Below are 20,077 nucleotides of genomic sequence, written 5' to 3' on the forward strand. Positions count from 1 at the left end.
GTCTTTAGGGATGCCACACTCACCTTTTCCAAGGTTTTAAGTACAGAAACAGTGAGAAAGACCACTCCTATGTCTACCCTTCAAAGTGGGAGGGACTAGTAATGCCTAGTGGGCAAACTGCTATGGGTCTCTTCCCTCAGGATTTGTGAATCTGTTTTCTCACCTCTAGCTCAGCTCAAGCCATCTTCTTCAACGTTTAAAAAAATAGGATACATTTATTCCTTGTCTGAACAGACTATTAATTATATTTAGCAATTAATGCCATGGATGAAAAAGGTCTACAGTAAAACCCTTTGTTGGAATGCTTTACACTTTCCACAGAAGAGACACTAAAATAACATGCTATACGATTGGTCACACATACAGTCCTGGAATTTTTATGCCTATGCGTATGAGGATTGTCTAAATGCATGTCTTCTTTGTAGCAGCTAGGCCCTGCCACCACTGTGCTTGGCTGAGTTCACAAATCTGCTGTAACCTATCGCTTCCCTGTCACTTCTCTGGCTCCTCTCTCCTGCTAAGCTTTGTTTCCTGGCATTAAGTAGAATGCCACTGCCATAGCTCCTGCTGCTGATGGAGCCACCATAGCTACCTTGGTTCTGTGGTTTAGCAAAGTCCTGGCCTCCGCCACCATCAGGGCCAGAGCTCCTGCCTACAAAGTTTCCTCCCTTTATGCGTCCAAACTTTGTAGACTGATTATTGTAACAGTCAAAATAATCAATGTAGCTTCCACCACCTCCAAAATCATTTCCATCACTACCAAATCCATTACAACCGTCCCTACTGCTACCATAGCCACAACCACCATGGCTGCCACCAAAGCCACCACATCCAAATTTGTCATTGCCACCAAAACCACCTCACAACTATCACCAAAGTTTCCTGAACCACTTTGACCTCTAGCCATCTCCTGCTTTGACGGGGCTTTTCTTATTTCACAGTTGTGGCCATTTACAGTATGACATTTTTGAATAAAAGAATACTCTTATCCAGAGTCACAGTCAGCAGAGGTGACAAAGCAAAGCCCCGCTTATACCCACTGCCTCTGTCAATCATGATTTCAATCACTTCAATTTTCCCATACTGCTCAAAATAATCTCGTAGGTGATGTTCTTCAGTGTTTTCTTTAATGCCGTCAACAAAAATCTCCTTCACAGTTAAGTGGGCACCTAGTCTCTGAGAATCTTCTCTTGATATAGCTCTCTTGGGTCCCACAGCTCTTCCATCCACCTTGTGTGGTCTTGCTTTCATGTGGCATCCACTTCCTCCACAGTGGCGTATGACAAACCCAAAGGCCCTGGATCTCTTGGTGTTGGGATCTCTCATTACCACACAGTCGGTAAGTGTCCAACCCCCCCCCCCCCCCCCCCGCCTCATGGCTCAAAATGACTCCTCAGACTCTCCTTGGTTGTTTTGAAGCTCAGCCCTCAGGTGAAGCACTTGCTTCAGCAGCTCTTCCAGCTCTGTGGGAGACTCTGACTTAGACAAGATGGCAGGGCAATGGGAACCTTCAGCGATGCTTCCTCAGCCACATCAATGGGCAGAAAGGAGTAAGCTAAAGAATGTGTCCCTCAACATTCCTTTTTTTTTTTTTTTTTGTCTTTTTTAAAGTTAAATAATTTATTCAGATTACATCTCAATCTGGACCTATAACAGAATGGGACCTCTTCCCCCACCATATAATCACAGCCTATCAGATATCATCTGGGTAGTCTGCTTTCCGTTCCTTTGAGTGTCACCAGGCCTTCCCACCTAGGGGAAGTGGTCAAACAGGGGAAACCAGAATTCATGTCAGAGTCAGTTCCCACTCTCCAAACAGCTGTGGAGAATGTACTGTCCATTGGCTAGATCTGAATAGGGGTTCTGGGTTTACTGCATACATTGTCCTTGGTTGATACAGCAGTTTGTGTATTCCCTGGGTCAAGATGCTATGGCCTTGATGGTCTTATTGTAGGGTTTCAGGACCCACTGGATCCAATTTCCCCATTCTTCCATACCTCTCTCACCTGGAGTCCCAATAGCAAGTCCCAGCATCTGTCCCAATCCGCCACTGAATGACAACTCTCAGAGGACATTCATGGTGGGCTAGTATCCAATTATAAATGAGTATATACCATATGTATCTTTCTGAGTCTTAGTTAACTCCCTCAGGATGATTGTTTCTAGTTCCATCCATTTGCCTGCAAATTTCAAGATTTCCTTGTTTTTAATAGCTGAGTAGTATTCCATAGTGTAAATGTACCAGTGTTTCTTTATCCATTCTTTGGGGGAGATCTAATTGTTTCCAGATTCTGGCTATTACAAATAAGGCTGCTTTGAACATAGTTGGGCAAATGTCCTTGTTGTGTGGTGGAGCATCTTTTGGGTATATTCCAAGAATTGGAATAGCTGGGTCTTGAGGTAGCCCTATTCCTAGTTTTCTGAGAAAACGCCAGATTGATTTCCAAAGTGGTTGAACAAGTTTGCACTCCCACCAGCAATGAAAGAATGTTCCCCTTTTTCCACATCCTCACCAGCATGTGCTATCACTTGAGTTTTTTTTTTTTTTGTCTTAGCCATTCTGATGGGTGTAAAATGGAAGAGTCATTTTGATTTGCATTTCTTCATGACTAAGGATGTAGAACATTTCTTTATGTGTTTCTTGGCCATTCAATAGTCCACTGCTGAGAATTCCCTGTTTAGCTTACAGATTCAATGCAATCCTTGTCAAAATACCTATACAATTTTTTAAAGACCTGGAAAGAACAATTCTCAACTTCATATGGAAAAGCAAAAAACCCAGAATAGCTAAAACAATCCTGTATAATAAAAAATCCTCTGGAGGAGTCTCCATCCCTGATCTAAAGCTATACTATAGAGCAACAATAATTAAAACAGCATGGTACAGGCATAGAAATAGGCTGGTTGATCAATGGAATTGAATTGAAGACCCAGAAATAAATCCACACACATATCGACACTTGATTTTTGACAAAGAAGCCAAATCTATTCAATGGAAAAATGATAGCATCTTCAACAAATGGTGCTGGTCTAACTGGATGTCTACATGTAGAAAAATGCAAATATATCCATATTTATCACCATGCACAAAACTCAAGTCCAAGTCATTTAAAGACCTCAATATAAAACAAGAGACACTAAATCTGTTAGAAGAAAAAGTAGGGAAGAGCCTGGAAAACATTGGCACAGGAGACAACTTCCTGAACAGAACACCAACAGCCCAGGCCTTAAGGTCATCAGTTAATAAATGGGACCTCATGAGGCTGAGAAGCTTCTGTAAGGCAGAAAACACTGTCAACAGTACAAAGAGACAACCTACAGCCTGGGAAAAGATCTTCACCAACCCTACATCTGACAAATGGCTAATATCCAAAATGTATAAAGAACTCAAGAAATTGAACACCACCAAGCCAAATAATCCAATTAAAAAGTGGGGTTCAGAGCTAAACAGGGAACCTTCAACATTCTTTCAATGCTTAACTGCTATCTAAAGTAATGCATTCTGCTCATTCCCTTATCACTGTTATTGCATGTTGCATTTTTCCCAACATAATGCACGTTCTGATATATATAATTTTATTTTTGTTTTCTTTCCTGCCCCCTACCCAAACTCCACAAATCCTGTGATGTTTTTTCTTACTTTTTCATGCCTAGAACAGTGCTCAGAACCTAGAAAATGCTCTGAAATGTTTGTGAATAACATGGAGACTGATGGATGCCAAGAATGAAAAGAAAGCCTTTTCATTACTGGAAGAAACACAGCTATAATTCTAGAACTGACCAGCATTCTAAGATGTTCTATAATGGTTTATTCTATCTAACTTAAAGTGATCATGGTGCTCCAAACCTTTAACAGAAAAATATCGAAGTCTACTACTTTGATTTAGCTATGAAGACAAAGTGAAAATATGGAGTTATACACAGACACACACACAACAAACAAAAAAATCTAGAAATGAACTGGGATATCTCTCTCAGTCCCTCTCTAGAATAAATTTGGAATATGTAGCTTGAAAACAGTCTTAAAGACTCCAAGGAAGTTTTTGAAGTCGCTGAACGGGGGTATCCTATGCCTTTATGTCATGCATCACCTTATGTGGCTCCAGGCAGCAGGTGTAAGGTAGACAGTCTTGAGGAACTGTGTAAAATGTTTCATCCATCCACATCACAGGACTGCAGTTGGGCCACTCTCTGTAATAACTGTCATTGTGGAAAGCATGCCATATGAGGTACTGTTCATTTCTGGGCAAGTGATGAACACAATGTTGTAACTGGTCACACATTTGACCAAACAATCCCTAATCCTACTATGCTTGTTTGAGCCAAAGACGCAGAGTGGGCATGTCTGTTCCCCATTACTAAGTCATTGATCTAGCCTTAAGAGCAACTTGGGAATGGGGGCTGTGGACCATGTCACAGCTGTCACAGATAACAAACCATCACATGAATATCCTAATTCATAAATAATAGCCCTTCTGAGAATCCACACGACACCCCACGTGCTGGATGGCATTTGACAGTGCTGAGAGTTGAAATCACATGCAGCCAGCAAGTCCCTGCTGAATTCACATCTAAGGAGCTTTGCATGTATTGTTTATTCCAGCAACTTTATGGAATAAATTACGTACAACAAATTGGTTTCAGATGGTAGGCTCTGAAGAGCTGATGTGCAGTACAAGGAAGGTGAACTCCCACTTTGACCTAACCACTTCCCCTCTCAGGCATCTCAGGCTCACAATCCAGATGCGGCTTAACTTTGAAATGTAGCAGCAATTAGAAAGTTAATAAGTAGTAAGGATTAGGGCCCCCAAAAAATATATGGGTATTGATTGTTAACTCTTGTGATTCTAAATTTATTCTTCCACCTCCGCCTTATGCACAGTGACCAAAGTCAAATGCCTTCCTGATATTGTCTGTCTATCCAGGCATTAGGATCAATGCACACGTAGAACATCACTGTTCTCCACCACGCAGGGACAACATTTGGTATGGCACCACACACTTGAAATCCCAGAACTTTGGAGGTAAGGCAGAAGGGTCAAGAGTTCAAGGCCTACATAGGCTAGGCAAGAGGAAGATGAGAAAGAGGAGGAGGAGGAGGCACTACAATCCTGAGCCATGTGTTTTTCTATCTCCTCTGAAGTTAGTCTTTTTGAAGAATTGAGTGTAAATTAAAAGTAAAGTGTACTACTTGGTATCCAGCTCTATGACTTTTACTACGTGCGTAAGTGCAGGGAAACAGCGCTACAGTCCGATCAGTCAGATCGGCTCACATGTCAACTGCTTTAGCTTCTCAGTCCTCCTTCCTGCCTTTTAGGCCCTGGCAAACCTTAGGTCTGGTCTGTCCCCTTGGCTTCTGCTTCTAGGAAGGTCTTAGAGCCTTTGTCAGGTAACTTTTCCCTCATCAAAATACCTTTGGGATTCACTGACTTGTTGCGTGTGTCAGCTCCCTCCCACTGCAATATGTCCGTTGTTTATACAAACCGTTTGTCCTTTTCCCCATTGAAAAACTCCAGATTTCTATTATTGTTAGTTATGAATAAATGTGCTGCAAACACGTGTGTACCTGTTTTACTGTATCTGTCAGTCTTTGTTCTCCAGAGTAAATAACTAGGAGTGAGATTGCTAAGCCATGCTTAACATGCTTAACATGCTTAACATACGTGCTTAACAGTATAAGCACCTGCCAGGATTTTCTTTCCATAGCCACCACATATGGTGTCTTTTCATAAGAAAGTAAGACTCGCTATTAAAGTGCCTATGAGAGAGAGAGAGAGAGAGTTTACTTGACTATGTGATTCTAAAATGTTATTTGCTATGAGAAAATACTTCTCATAACAAAACCAGAGGCACTTAGCTTCATCTTTCCTTTATACTTGCAAATTTTCAGTTAATATTCACATTTTAAGCTGATTTTTTTAAAATGAAATTAGATGCTTGGCAGTTAGAGATCCATACAGTCTTGGGTAATCTACTTACAAACGCAGAAGTTTTAGTGAGAGAGGGAATCTACAAGGAGTTTTTCACTACAGCCAGCTTAAGCAACTTAACCCAGCGTTACATGTCCAGTTCAATTTTCAATTCATAAATGAGTCTCTCCCTCCTTCTCCCTAGTAACATCCACCCCAGGCTAATTACAGAAGAAAATGGAACCTGAGCACTTTTTAGTTACCACACTAATGGGAAACACATGTGGGAGATACTGCCCAAAGCCCACGGACCAGGGCGCTCTGAAAACAAACAGCACGGAACATGAGCTACTAAAGACAGCTTACTCTCTTGGATAACTGAGCATAGGGAAGTGTTTGACCTCTTTTGTTCCTTTTTTCTTTTTTAAGCTCATTGCTTAGCCACACAGCTATCTCTCAAGCTCACCATTTTCATCATTATATAAATATGTAAAGGCACATCTTCTAAGGTTACAATGACAATCAACACACAATTCAAACTTCACTCTGAGGAGTGGGTTTATTGGCCTCCCTTTCAGAAAATTGGTGAGGGGTTACTTACAGGGCTGTGGGTCCTCCTCCTCAACAGGCTGCACCTGAAAAGCCTTTACTCAGCAGGGATAAGTGCTGTAGCTTCATCTATGATGTGCATCTCCCATAATCCCCCTCAGCCTGTATACTTTAGCACCTCCCTCAATCAATTAAGGTAGAGTTTCACATAACATGTGGTAGGGGCAGTAGGATACCCAGGTGAAGGTCCTGGGAGCCTCCTGTCTCACTATGAGGGGATGCAAACAGTCAATAAGCCTAGATGGGATAATTCTTTTGCAACAGAGTATAACTAAACTCAGCGAGATGACAGTTGGTTGGCTTGGAAGGCAGTCACTCATAACAAAGACACAGAAATTAATCAATAACAACAAAGTTGAAAAGCAACAGCTTACTAACCTTACTTCTTACCTCTTATATATGTCCAACCATTAGACATCCATTAGATCTGGAGAGTCCCGAATGCCAACATGAGTGGGGTTCCTATAGAAAAGTTGGAGGGACAGGGTGGTTGCTCTTGTTAGGTAGTACACTAATTCTCCTTAGCACCTACTTTTCTGAGCATTGTTCACAGAGCATCTAATTAACCCCATAATAAACAGGTCAGAAAATATCCCCAGCACATTCATCTTCTAGGGTACCCTACCACACACTGTATGGCTTAAACAGCAGAAGGAAAACAACACCAGGAAAACATAATACCAAATCCTGCAGCTCCACGCATATCATCTGGGGTTCTTTATGGAATCACCCAGACTCCAATGGGCTTGAGTAGCCCTATCTCTCCAGCACACACACACACACACACACACACACACACACACACACACACGCACGCACACAGACGCACACACATACATCCCTCATGCAATGCACATAGCCTCTCTCCACACCAGCTACTCCATGCTTGATACTTTTCTGGATGGAAATCTTGTGGTCCTGACTACTCCAAAATTCTGGGGTCTCCATTGCTGTGGCTTCAGCCTCGTAACTTCACACAATGGTTTCAGGCAACTTTTCTGACATTGCCTAACCTAGGCAACTTTCAGGAACCTTGGTGAAAGCCTTCACGAACACTTCACTCTTACGTCTTTCAAGCCTTCAGAACCAGTACCACATAAATAACACTACCAAGTTCTGCTTTTGAGATGTAGCCTGGCCACATTGGAGCAAAGACGGAGGAGCATCTCTGATTTCACTCTGAGGAAACACTCCCCTTGATGGTGGTCGTTAGGTATGGAATCCTAATGGTGGTCGTTAGATATGGAATCCTTTTGGTGGCCTCTTCAGTTCAGGCTTATCCCTTTCAAGCGAGTTCACATTGAACAAGATGGAGCCTTCAGTAAGTGTGGTTTTACCTTCAGGGTCCCTTTCCTATTGTTTCAGTACACAGACCTAGGATCAGTAGTTCGAATTTCTAACAATTACAACTGATTTCACATCTGCCTTGCTTGAAATTCACTCTTTCCTTACCACACTTGACCACTTGACTTTTTTTTTATCTTTTGCTCCATTTATTGCTCTCTCTCTCTCTCTCTCTCTCTCTCTCTCTCTCTCTCTCTCTCTCTCTCTCTCTCTCTCTCTCTCTCCTAGGAGTGTTCACTGTAGACCTAGATCAGAGCAGTAGCAAGAACTGTGACACACCCTAAGTACAATCCAGCCTTGAAATTTCCCCCACAAATCAGCTTATTACTGTCAAATTCAGCTATATTGAATCTCTAAGGACATAGCCAAAATGCAGTTGGCTTCTTTTGCCAGAAAGCAAACATGAATGGCCTCTAGCCCAACTGCCAGAAGAGTCCATGTTCACCCCTGAAACCTCATAAGCTGGATCTCCACACTCCACAGTTTTGCCAGTATTTTAGCCTTCTAAGCCACCATCAGAAAGGCCTGTTAAGCTCTGTTATAGAAATGTTAGGACTTTTGTAGCCAAAATTTTAAATATTTCCGTTTTCTTTCTGCAAGCTAGTTTCTAAACCCTAAATTTGGGTTTATCACAGTACAGTCCTACTCCAGAACCAACTTTCTGTGCACATTACTTTTCTCCTTACTATCGTCAAATACCTGACAAGAAGTACCTGAAGGGAGAGGCTTTATCTTGGCCTACAGTTAAGAATGCAATCTGTCAGATAGGGAGAGACAGTGCCCAAAGCTATTGATGCTGGCCTGCCCGACCCATGGCTCAGCCCCAGTGCTTTACTCCCTAAAGCAATACCCCACCTCCTAAAGGTTCTACACCTTCCATAACAGTGGCACCATCTGGGGACCAACATTTTAAATATACAGGCCTGTAGGTGTCATTTCCCATTCAAACCACAAGACGTAAATATCTCTCAAAAGTCTCATCTCTAATCCTAATCACACGGCTTGAATTGGGGGATTAGTGGCTGGGACACATATCTCAGTCTTATAAAAAAGATTTCAAACATGTATATATTGTACATTAAACATATTCCCTCACACCTGTCTACTCTCCCCTTTCTGCTATATTTCTTCCTTGTTTTTCTAGACAGTTTTGCTTCTACTTCCATGGGATATATACATATATGATTTCACACATCTATATAAAATCAAGGAACCCCAAATGAGATAAAACATTTGTCTATCTAAACCTAACTCACTTCACCTAATGATTGTTTCCAGTTGTGTCTATTTTCCTGTAAATGATATAATTTTTTTCTTTGTGGTTGAAAATTTCCACTGTGCTCATATACCAAAATTTCTTTATCTATTCCTCAGTTGTGAATAGTTCTGCAATAAGCAGTATACAAGAATTTGAGATATGCTGACTTGGAGTCCTTTGGATAAATTCTCAGGAGTGGTATGACTTGGTTGTTGGTTTTTTGGTTTTCTTTCTTTCCTTCTTTCCTTCATCCTTCCTTCCTTGCTTTCCTTCTTTTAGAAAATCTCTACACTGACTTCCTTAATGGCTTGACCAGTTCACATTCACACTGGCAGTATAGAAAGGTCTCCTTTTGTCTACATCCTCACCAGTGGCTGTTGTTATTTATTTTCTTAATGGCTATCATTCAGACTGGGTGTCATGGAATTTCAATGTATTTTTACTTTATATTACTCAGATGGCTACTGAGACTTTGGACATTTTTTCTATTGACAAATTGTGATTAATCTTTTGAGAATTATCTGTTCATTTGATAATTTATTAAATGTTTTTGTTTAGTTGTGTTTATTTCTTGTTTATTTCCTGAGTTCTCTGCATATGCTAGACATTAATACTCTATCAGATTTACAGCTAGCAAAGCTCTTTATTCCATTCAGTAAGATGTTTCTTCACTGCACTGTTTCCTATGCTGTACAGACTTTAATTTCATGAGGTCTCGTGGATTAACTGCTGGTTTTCTTTGCTGAGTTTCTGGCATTCTATTCAGGAGGTTCTTACCCATACCTACTTCATGAAGCTCGTGCTATGGTTTCAGAGCTTCATGTCTTAAGCTATGATCTTTGATTCATTTTGAGTTAAAGACACACCATAGCAACTGCAACTCTTTTAAAGGAAAACACTCAATTAGGGCTGGCCTATGGGTTCAAAGGTTTAGTCCCCTATCGTCATGGCGGGAAGCATGGCAGCACGCAGGCAGACATGGTGCTGGAGAAGGAGCTGAGAGTTCTACATCCAGATCAGCAGTCAACAGGAAGAGAAAGTGATATTGGGCCTGGCTTGGGCTTCTGCAACCTCAAAGCCTATCCCCATTGATTCGCTTCCTCCAGCAAGGCCACACCTGCCGGTAGTCACTCCCCATAAGCTCATGGGGGCCGCTTTCACTCAAACCACCACAATGCGAGGTAAAAGTCCAGTTTCATTATTCCTCATATGGATGTCTAGTTTTCCCAGCACCATGTATTGAAGAGATGACCATTTCCACAAGATATATTTTTGGCATCATTGTAAAAAAAAAATTAGGTGACCAGCTGTCTGGTTAATATTTGGGTTCTGAATTCTACTTCATGAATGACTTACATGTCAGCGTCACTCTGGTTTTGTTATTATAACTCTGCAGTATAACTTGAAGTCAGATACAGCGATACCTCAAGCATTAGTCAATCACTATTTAAAACATTATTTCTAATGTAAGCATGGCTATCTGCTCTTTTTTGCAATAATGAATAAGTTTAATCTAAGAATAAACCATATAAATGTTTAGAAAGTGGTAGCAGTATTTACATGAGATTCAGAGACAAAGAAACTGAAAAGAAAGTTAAAATCATCCTTGATAAAAAAAAAATAGAATATCTGGCAATCAAGCAGCATCATTAATAAAGCAAAAGGTATAATATAATCAGAGATTTGAAATTGCAATTAAAAAATAAGACAAAGATGATTTGAAATGCATCTAAAATAGGTTAGAATGAAAGCACACATCAAAGTAACAGCGTGAAACACATTCCAAACATGGCAGAAGTAACCAACACATTTGATTCTTCAGACAGAACAGTAAAACCATCATACTTTCACAAACCCAATCCTATTTTTGTTGGTTTTATTATTAAAATGGTTTTTAAATTTAATAGTATTTTGATCATATTCTTTCCCTCCCCAAAGTCCTTCCAGATCCTCTGCTCTTCCTTACCTACCCAGAATTAAGTTCTTTTTCAGAAAACAAACAAGATTTTAATTACAACAGCAAAACCAAAAAAAATAAAAAGAAAACCCAGGAAAACAAAATAAAACTATGCCCCCACCAAAGAAAACAAACACCAAACTGTAACCAAATAAAAGTACACATATAGCAAAGCTCATTTAGTCATCACCCCGAGGTGCAGTAAGATCCTTCCCTTTCCACAGACAGGAAAACAGAACCAGCGAGTAACGGGCTTTAGCTCCTTCAGTCTGTGCTGAGTGCTGGATGAAGTCAACTAAAACATGTGTATGTTCATCAGGATGCTCAGCCATGGCTCCCGAGGAAGGAGGTCAGTAGTTTTTGCATCTTGTCTAGTCCCCTGTAGTCACCCTGAGCTGATGCAGGCCCCAAAACTCCCTTTTGAAACAAGAGAGGAACACAACGTGCTTTGAATAGGAATGGCCCATAGCCTCATGTGTTTGAATTCTTGGCCCGTAGGGAGTGGCATTATTACGAGGTGTGGCCTTGTTGAAGGAAGTGCGTCACTGAAGGGGGCGGGCTTTGAGGTCTCCTATGCTCCTCCTGCTTCCTGCAGATCCAGATGTAGAATTCTTGGTTTCCTCTCCAGCACCACATCTGCCTGAATGCTGCCATGCGTTCTGCCGTGATGCTAATGGACTAAACCTCTGAACTGTACGGCAGGCCCAATTGAAGGTTTTCCTTTATAAGACTTGCTCTGCTCATGGTATCCCTGCACAGCAATAAAACTCTAACTAAGACCCACGAAGTTGGGGAACAGAGATGGAGGTGTGTCTTAGAGAAAATGAGAGAAGAGATGTGAATATGCTGAAAGGACATAGTATCAAATTCTCAACGAATTAAAAAAAAAAAACCTACTGTTGGGTGTGGTGGTATACTTTATAATCCCAGTGCTGGGAGAGTAGGAGAAAGGCAGGTAGATCCCCGAGCTCATTGCTCAGCCTAGTCTACCTGGTGAGCTTCAGACCAAAGAGAAGCCAGACTATGCCTAAATAAACAAACAAAAGAAAACACGGCAAATCTGAGTCTGTCCACTGGCCTCCATACACACATACATACAACATGAGGACACACACACACACACACACACACACACACACACACACACACACACCTTATTTGATGTAAACTTTCTATTCCACAACCCAAAGTGAAAGCTGTTTTCGGGAGAACCTAATGAATGACAGTCCAGTCCAAAGGAACTGTTGCACGCAGGAACTGTTCCGTGGGTGTGTTGCTCTTGGTTTGGTTTTTTTCCTCTCCTTCTTTGGGACGTTCCTCTTTGCCAAAGGTGAACTTTGTGAATGCGACTAAGAGCTTTCTCCTAGCCGTTGCCTTTCCTGCCCCCTCCTCTGTTGATCTCTGCAGACCTATGTGCCATTGCCATTCTTGCCCTCCTCCTATCTGCTTACCCCCACCCCCCGCCCCCGTGCTCATTCTACCCACTCGGACTGCATTCCTCGGGCCACTTTCAGAAATAGAGGAAGGTTTTAACACCTTGGGAGCAGGAAGAGTGCTAATCAAAGCAGATGTAAACCTATCATCACATGTCCTGTCCGGGGCTTCCCTTCCTCTCTGCTCATCCCACTGAAAGCACCTGAGCTGGTAAATTATGTGTAAGGAGAGCTTCGGGTATAGGCAAGGTCCCCTATGGAGCCTAAGCTTTCCTGGTAGGGGAGTGAGTTCTCCCTAGTGACCTGAACCTAAGTGGATTAACTTAGAAGCCAACTTCCAACAAAGGACCTGTGGAAAAGTTCCTTGCAGATATCAAGTTTTAAAAAAGAAGAAGAAAACTACAAAATAACTCTTGCCAGTTACAAGAAAGGCTGGCTTCCTAACAAAAGAATGAATCTGGAATACGATCTGTTTAAATGTAAGTCCCAACTCTACCATGGACAAATTCCTATAGGTCTGTTCTCCCCGTGTAATGTGTACAGCAAATGTCCTGGGGAGTCTGCATGAGGATTAAATGAGCAAATGGTACCTGGGGTTCTGGGCATGTGGTCAGTACTCGATAAAGCAAGGAAACATCCCCTTTTCTTCCTTCTCTCTTCCCAGACCTCACAGGAAGAGGGGTGCGGTCCCTTGGTGAGAGAACATGAGGAGATTGTGATGGAATTAAACATCTCAGCTGCACCTACTGCATCCAGGCCTTATTCTAAGTGCTTTAACTCATTTGGTTACTCTTCAAACTCCTGTAGCTACTCCATAAGCTCCACTTTATTGGTAAGCAGCTAAGCTCTTTCCAGGGTCCCTCTGCTAGTGAGGTGACACGGATGTGATTGGACCCCAGATTATCTAATGCTTGACTATAAAATGCCAGGCTACAGAAGAGAGAGGCGTTGCATGAGTAATCATCCTCCAATACTGAGCTCCATTTGGTTTGCGGTACTGGGAGGGAGTTCAGTCATTAAAACACTTCTCTCGAAAGCGTGAGGATATGAGTATGGTTCTCACAACCCACATAGCTATCAAGGGGCAACAGTATGTGCTTCCAACTCCAGCAATAAGGAGGCAGGTCCAGGCAGACCCCTGGACCAGCTGGCCTAGCCTAGTGGGTGAATCTTAATCCAGTGAGAAGCCATGTCTCCCGAAAGATAGATGACACCTGAGGAGCAAAATGGGGTTGTCCCCTGGCCAACAAATGCATAAACATAAACATGAACATAATACACATGGAGAGACCAGGAGAGAGGTTGTGTTTAAATCTCTATTTCTGACACAAAACCTGGGAAATTCTAACAGGGGGCAACAAATGTTAATTAGCATCTGCTCTCTGAACTAAGGTCTCTGACTCACCAACATCTGCCATACTCATGGTCATGTTTGGTATGACCTGCTTCGTGTGTAATCTGCTCACTTGGGCTTATGTTCTAGAAATAGACAATGCAGCAAACTCTGTCTTAGCCATGAAAAAACACAAGAACTATGGTTGGAATATTTCAACAACACTGAGGACCAAAGGAACATAGGAAAAACATCTGCAATCAACATACTCAACAACCCCACGCAAGTCACAATCAGTGAGAAGATGCTTGAATGCAGCTTCCAGCCAGATGTGCAAGAGTTATATACCCACACATCCTAGCCCCCAGATAAGAATGCTATAACGAGATTTTTGGTGTCGGCAATAGGGCAGAGACTCAATTGCTTTCGTTGTTAAATGTTTCCTTTACTTAGAGTAACTAGAATAAGGAGTCTGAATTTTTACATACTTCTTAACTTGAACAATAACATCCAAACAAGGTGTTTCTTCTTTCAGCTAGTTAGGCCTTGCTGATGGGTATGACTGTGAAAAGCAGCCATGTATAAAGTAAAACTCTCCTAGAAATAGTGGCCTAAAGAAGGCCTTCTGCTCAAGCCTATGAAAAAAGAAAAGCCTTGATTTACAAGTAAGAAAACGTGCATGTCCAGTACGATTTCAGAGATGGATCTGACTCAGGCGGTGAAGGAATGAAAAAAAGACAGACACAGGTAGAAAGCTGGGGTCAGAGGTCTGGGCTCTTGGCTGGAGGGACCACGGCACCTCAGAAGCTCAGCATGTCTATTATATGGGGGCTGAAGAGAGAGGCAGAATTATTACATACAGAAAAACAAGGAGACAGGGTTTGTGGTACACAGCAGGATCAAGGAGGTGGGTTTAGCTAATCTGGGTACAAGCTAATCTGGGTTCTCTGTGGGGGAAGCAGTCTTCAGGCCATAAGCATCTGTGGCGGGAGCTATGGTGGACACTTTTTGCACACAGTGTCGACACTTGCACTCAGTCCCCCATGGAAGCCTTTGCCATTTACCACTGAGCCTCATCCCAGTGAGAGGGTTTTGCCATTTCTCCATGGGACCATCAGTCTCTGGGACCTTTGATGTGGTCTGGCTCAGGTCAACACACATTACTCAAGACTTTACTCAGTCAGGGCTTTCTCCACTCACTACAGAAGCCGATTCAAAAGTTTACCTAAAACCACAGAGCACAGAAGCTACTGCCTGCCGTTCTCTGAGCTCAGGCCTGTGATCTGCTGAGACTTCAGCCTGCCTCCCTCAGATGTTTTCTACGCAAGCTGTTCAAGGAAGCCATCTGTACTGCCGCCCTTTGCACAGAAACATCACATACTCTGTATCTAGGTTTTCCTAACAGACATTTCTTTAGCTGGGGAGAGTGTCGGTATCACTCCTCAATAACCCTGTATATTATGGTGTATGTTTCTTGCTTCACTCACAGGTTCTCATTTCACTCAGTTTTATTAACTGAGACCAGAAAAAAAAATATCACCAGTCTTTATTTTTATTTTATTTTATTATAAACCTGCCGTGGTGCTAATAATGTTTATAGATCTCTAAGTGGGGTTTAAAAAACCATTTTCTTCCTTTAATCTCTCCCATCACATCCTCTCAGAAGTACACAGACCATCCTGACCACTCCCCAGTTCCCTTTTGGAATACCCTGAATGATTCTAAAAGACTTTGTCATTCTCCGAACACCACCCTAAAAACAAATCCCTGCACTCCAGGCTCCTCTCCTTGCCAAGTCGAAAGGAGTGCAAATGTTCCATCTAACATAAGTCTAATGACAACAAGGCTGTGTATAGTAGATGACGTGTGTGCTGTCCTAAGACATACCAAGGCAGAGAGGGGTGGGGGATTCTGTGTCAACAAGAGGTCTTCGGAAAAGGTTCTGCGATCTGAGCTAACATAGATTTTTCTCAGCATCTGTAGCCTGACCACAGAGTTATGTGTCTGTCCATGTAACTGAAAGTCAACTTTCATTTTAATAATGTACAGCTCGAGTTTTCTCACATGCAAAACAATCAATACTGCCTAATTTAAGAGTGTTTCTCTACTTTACATATTCAAACAGACATAAGGAACTGAGAAAACAAATCAAGGAAAATGGTGGCCTGATCAAAACTTAATAAACCATTTTGAATGGAATGTTCCATTCAACAGAGAATGCAGGAAAGATGGAGGACTGACTGAGATTGCCCAGGAAATGGTCAGGGAGCCACACATTTCTCAAGGACCACAAACCTATTGACCAGGTGCTTCAGCAAAGGACACACGTCCCTCGGCTCCAGGTTTTGCCTCCAGATGCAGCTTATTCCCTGGCTCTTCTGCTAAGCCTCAAAATGACCCTTACCTCAAGGACCCTTAAGGACATTTTATGCTAAGTCACGTCCCCATTAATATTTTAAGAACTGTTCAAGCATATAAATTGCTGTACATTTTTTTCAAATTATATTTTACAGAGTGCTCCTCCACTACAAACGCTGTGCTGCTGGCACCTAGAATACTGCACAGCGCACAGCAGATGCTTAATAAATTCAGTACTTTTATACAACAAATTTTTAAAGTCTCACAATGCCAATGGAGTTATCCTCAAATCTCCTATAGCCTTGCAATGTTCAAAGGTTTTATTGCATGATATCCTCAGTTGTCCTTTAGTTTACTAATTATAGAGCCACGTAGCAAGATAGAAGGGAAGTCTCAGAGACCAAAAAACAGCTTACCCTATCAATCAGCTCCCACCTACAGGTGTGGAGCTAAAGAGAAAAAGAGAAGTTACTTTGAGCTGCTTGTTTGATGCACTTGAAAACTGAAGTCCAATCTCTCAGGTTACAAAGCTTCCCTTTTGCTGAGAGGTCTCAGATTTCCTATTCCTACTTCTTCAGTAGGGAGCCTCTACTCCCTCCAAACCTACTATTTAATAGACTTCTTCTTTAATCCCCAGCAGCTCCATTGTAATGGTGGCAACTGAAGGAGCTATTATTTGAATATAACTTATCTACCAAGAGCCAGAGGTTTGCTTAACTGAGAAGTGTGCAATGATGGATAAACATGGTCTTCTATCGAGGGGGAGGGTCTTTCTTTTCTTTCTCTCTCTCTCTCTCTCTCTCTCTCTCTCTCTCTCTCTCTCTCTCTTCCTTTACAATCTTTTCCTTTCCTTATTTATTTATTTAATCACTTTACATCTGATCCCAGGCCACCCCCTCCTCCCAGTCCCACCATCACGCCCCCTCCCTCTATGGCCCCCTTTCCTCAGAGAAGGGTACCCCCTCAAGAGTACCAACCCTTCAAGTCAAAGTAGGACTAACAGCATTGTCGTGGGTCTGACAAGGCTGCCCAGCTAAGGAAAAGGGATCCAAAGGGAGGCAAGAGAGAGAAAGGTCTTTTCAACTCACCTGAGAGGGTGAAATGTTTTGTTTTTAATTTCATGAATAGCCTCAGTGGGAAAATGCATGGTTTCTTAAGCTATAGAGACAAAGAAGCAAATCCTTCCATTTGGCCACAAGGGGGCAGCTGGGACATTTCCTCCTAAATCTTAGAGTTCTAAACCACTGTGAAGACAGGCACTGGGGCCTAACAGAACATTTCAACTAAGTCCTCAACATGTCACAGCATTTTCTCACGGTGTTTCTTGGAGTGTGTACTGTTTTGTTTTAAAACAAATTATTTTCCAATTTCTTTCCAGATCTAGAGAGCCCTCTGGTTTAGAACTTTGAGCCAAGATTACCATCTACAAAGATCTTTGGAGACCAATAAATCGTTAGGCTAATTTGGAAAGCCACAGAAAATGTTTTATTTTAATTATGTTTGACCCCAGATAAAAATAAACAGTAATGATCATCTGATTCTGCCACACTTAATAAAGCTTGCTCTAAGTGCTTGAGATCTGCCAAATATTTGCCTCATCACCTAGGCTCCATTCGGCATTCCCATTTTTGTGATAGCCCAAAAACTTTCAAGTCAAAATTTATTGTGGAATTTTATCACTGAGCTAAACAGTGGGAGGTCTTCAAACAAAATACAAGCAGAGATTAGCAATAGCTAAATTCCACATCCTTTTAGTTCTGAAAAACATAGACTCACTTCATCGTTTAGGTACATAAATAGTTGGAAGATAATTTAAAAAACAAATGCTAGGTTTCATATGTATGTGCACTGGATGGGTGAGTGCACAGTCACTGAGAGGGACAGGGACTTTTTAAGATAGATACAAAAATGGTCTCCAGGGCTTTGTAAGTCCTCCTCCTAACCATCCCATTTAGAATTGTAACTAGGCACACACACACACTTAACACACATACACACATTCACATACACATACACACGCTCATAAACACACATACTTAACACACATACACACATTCACATACACATACACACATTCATAAACACACACACTCATAAACACACACACTTATACACATACACACATTCACATACACATACACACACTCATAAACACACACACTTAACACACATACACACATTCACATGCACATACACACGCTCATAAACACACACACTCATAAACACACACACTTATACACATACACGCATTCACATACACATACACACGCTCATACATACTCACACATATGTACACATTCATACACACATACACATACTCATATGCAAATTCACACACACACACACACACACACACACACACACACACACACACACACACACACCCTGCCCTGATTCTCTGATTCAGTGAGTAACGTCTGACATGTTGTACATGGCTTCTGTTAGCCTCTCACTAACACCCTTTCCCCAACTAGAACAAGATGCCTATGATCAAAACAGAATTTTGCCTGTTTCATTAGGGTTGCATTAACAGTTTATACTCATGCCAGGCACCCTATGGGAACTCAGTAACTTAGCAAAATGGTGCATTTACCAAAGGAGAAAAATGGAGTCTTCCTTTTATAATTTGAAAATTGCTAATTTATTTCAAATTTTCAGAAAACTCCTTACAGTAGATAATAATCTTCTGGATCAGAACTGAAGTATGTTTCTTAAAGCAATCCCCTTAAACCATCCTTGTGTTCTCAGGCACTGCTGAGCACATCCTCTGGAATGCACAGACACAGATGGGTCCTGTTTCCCAGTTCATCAGAGGTGGTAAAAGGTGATACTCTTGACTTGCCATAGCATTACACAAGCAAAGCAGTACCATTTTACAAATGTCACTGGCTTGGAGTAAGAGTCTCTGGCACTGGAAGTTTGGTTATCCACTTAAATTTTAATGTCCTCATCCAAAAAACAAAACAAAACGAACAAAAAACTGTATAAAACTAACCTTGCCTGTGCAAAAGACTTTTGGAGTCTCACGGAATTAGAAGTGTTTAGAAGGTACAAAGCATTTTCCAGACATGGGATTTTTAAAAATCTACATTTCCAATTCTTTGATACACCTCCACTTTGCACAGCCACCAACCTTTTCTCTTCTCTTTTCTTCTCTTCTTCTTCTTCTTCTTCTTCTTCTTCTTCTTCTTCTTCTTCTTCTCTCTCTCTCTCTCTCTCTCTCTCTCTCTCTCTCTCTCTCTCTCTCTCTCTCTCTCTCTCCCTCTCTCCCTCCCTCTCTCTCCCCCCCCATTGGCTGTGTCTCACTATGAACCTGTCTGGAACGTCTAGAATTTACTATGTAGACCAGAGTAATCTTCTAGAGATCTCCTGTCTCCATCTTCCAACTGGCCATCTATGTTTAATGGCTTAATGGACAGCCCTAGCTGGATGTAGTTCAGTCAGTCAAGAGATCTGGATTAACCCAACCCCTAGGCTTTTCCTTTGCCATGGAAGCTCCCACTGGTCCCATCTCCCTGGTAAATCAGCATCATATAAAGAAGGAGGAGCCCACATTCCTGCCACAGCAGCCCTGGTGGGGTGTCCACAGCAGCCCTGGTGGGGTGTCCACAGCAGCCCTGGTGGTGTGTCCACAGCAGCCCTGGTGGGGTGTCCACAGCATCCCTGGTGGGGTGTCCACAGCAGCCCTGGTGGTGTGTCCAGGAGGAAAACACATTCCTGCCGCAGCAGCCCTGGTGGTGTGACCAGGAGGAACCTTCTTTGGTCCTGCCACAGCAGCCCTGTCAGTGTGTTCAGTGCCAGAAAATGAGCATCTGCAGCTCCCAATTCATAGACATATCCTTTCACAAGATGATAAGGTCACAAGTTTCCCTCCTG

At 42.0% G+C, this 20,077-nt stretch overlaps 1 protein-coding gene and 1 pseudogene across 2 annotated transcripts in view; one reads left to right on the forward strand and one right to left on the reverse strand.

Annotated features, from left to right (window-relative positions):
- LOC311606389 (uncharacterized protein) overlaps nucleotides 1-17,710 on the forward strand; it is a gene marked incomplete at its 5' end in the record, with an annotated part of 55,878 nt that extends 38,168 nt beyond the window's left edge. Inside the window, 2 exons of the mRNA XM_084797725.1 lie at nucleotides 13,175-13,342; nucleotides 17,580-17,710. Coding sequence (XP_084653851.1) covers nucleotides 13,175-13,342; nucleotides 17,580-17,585 — 174 coding nt within the window. The 3' untranslated portion in view covers nucleotides 17,586-17,710. The remainder of the gene's footprint in view (nucleotides 1-13,174; nucleotides 13,343-17,579) is intronic.
- LOC311606455 (heterogeneous nuclear ribonucleoprotein A1-like) lies at nucleotides 429-1,326 on the reverse strand (annotated as a pseudogene). Its single transcript has one exon. The product of its transcript is annotated as a heterogeneous nuclear ribonucleoprotein A1-like (transcript).
- Nucleotides 17,711-20,077: the final 2,367 nt, after the last annotated feature.

This window comes from Acomys minous, assembly GCF_964271855.1.
Source record: "Acomys minous genome assembly, chromosome: 10".
Lineage (NCBI taxonomy): Eukaryota > Metazoa > Chordata > Mammalia > Rodentia > Muridae > Acomys > Acomys minous.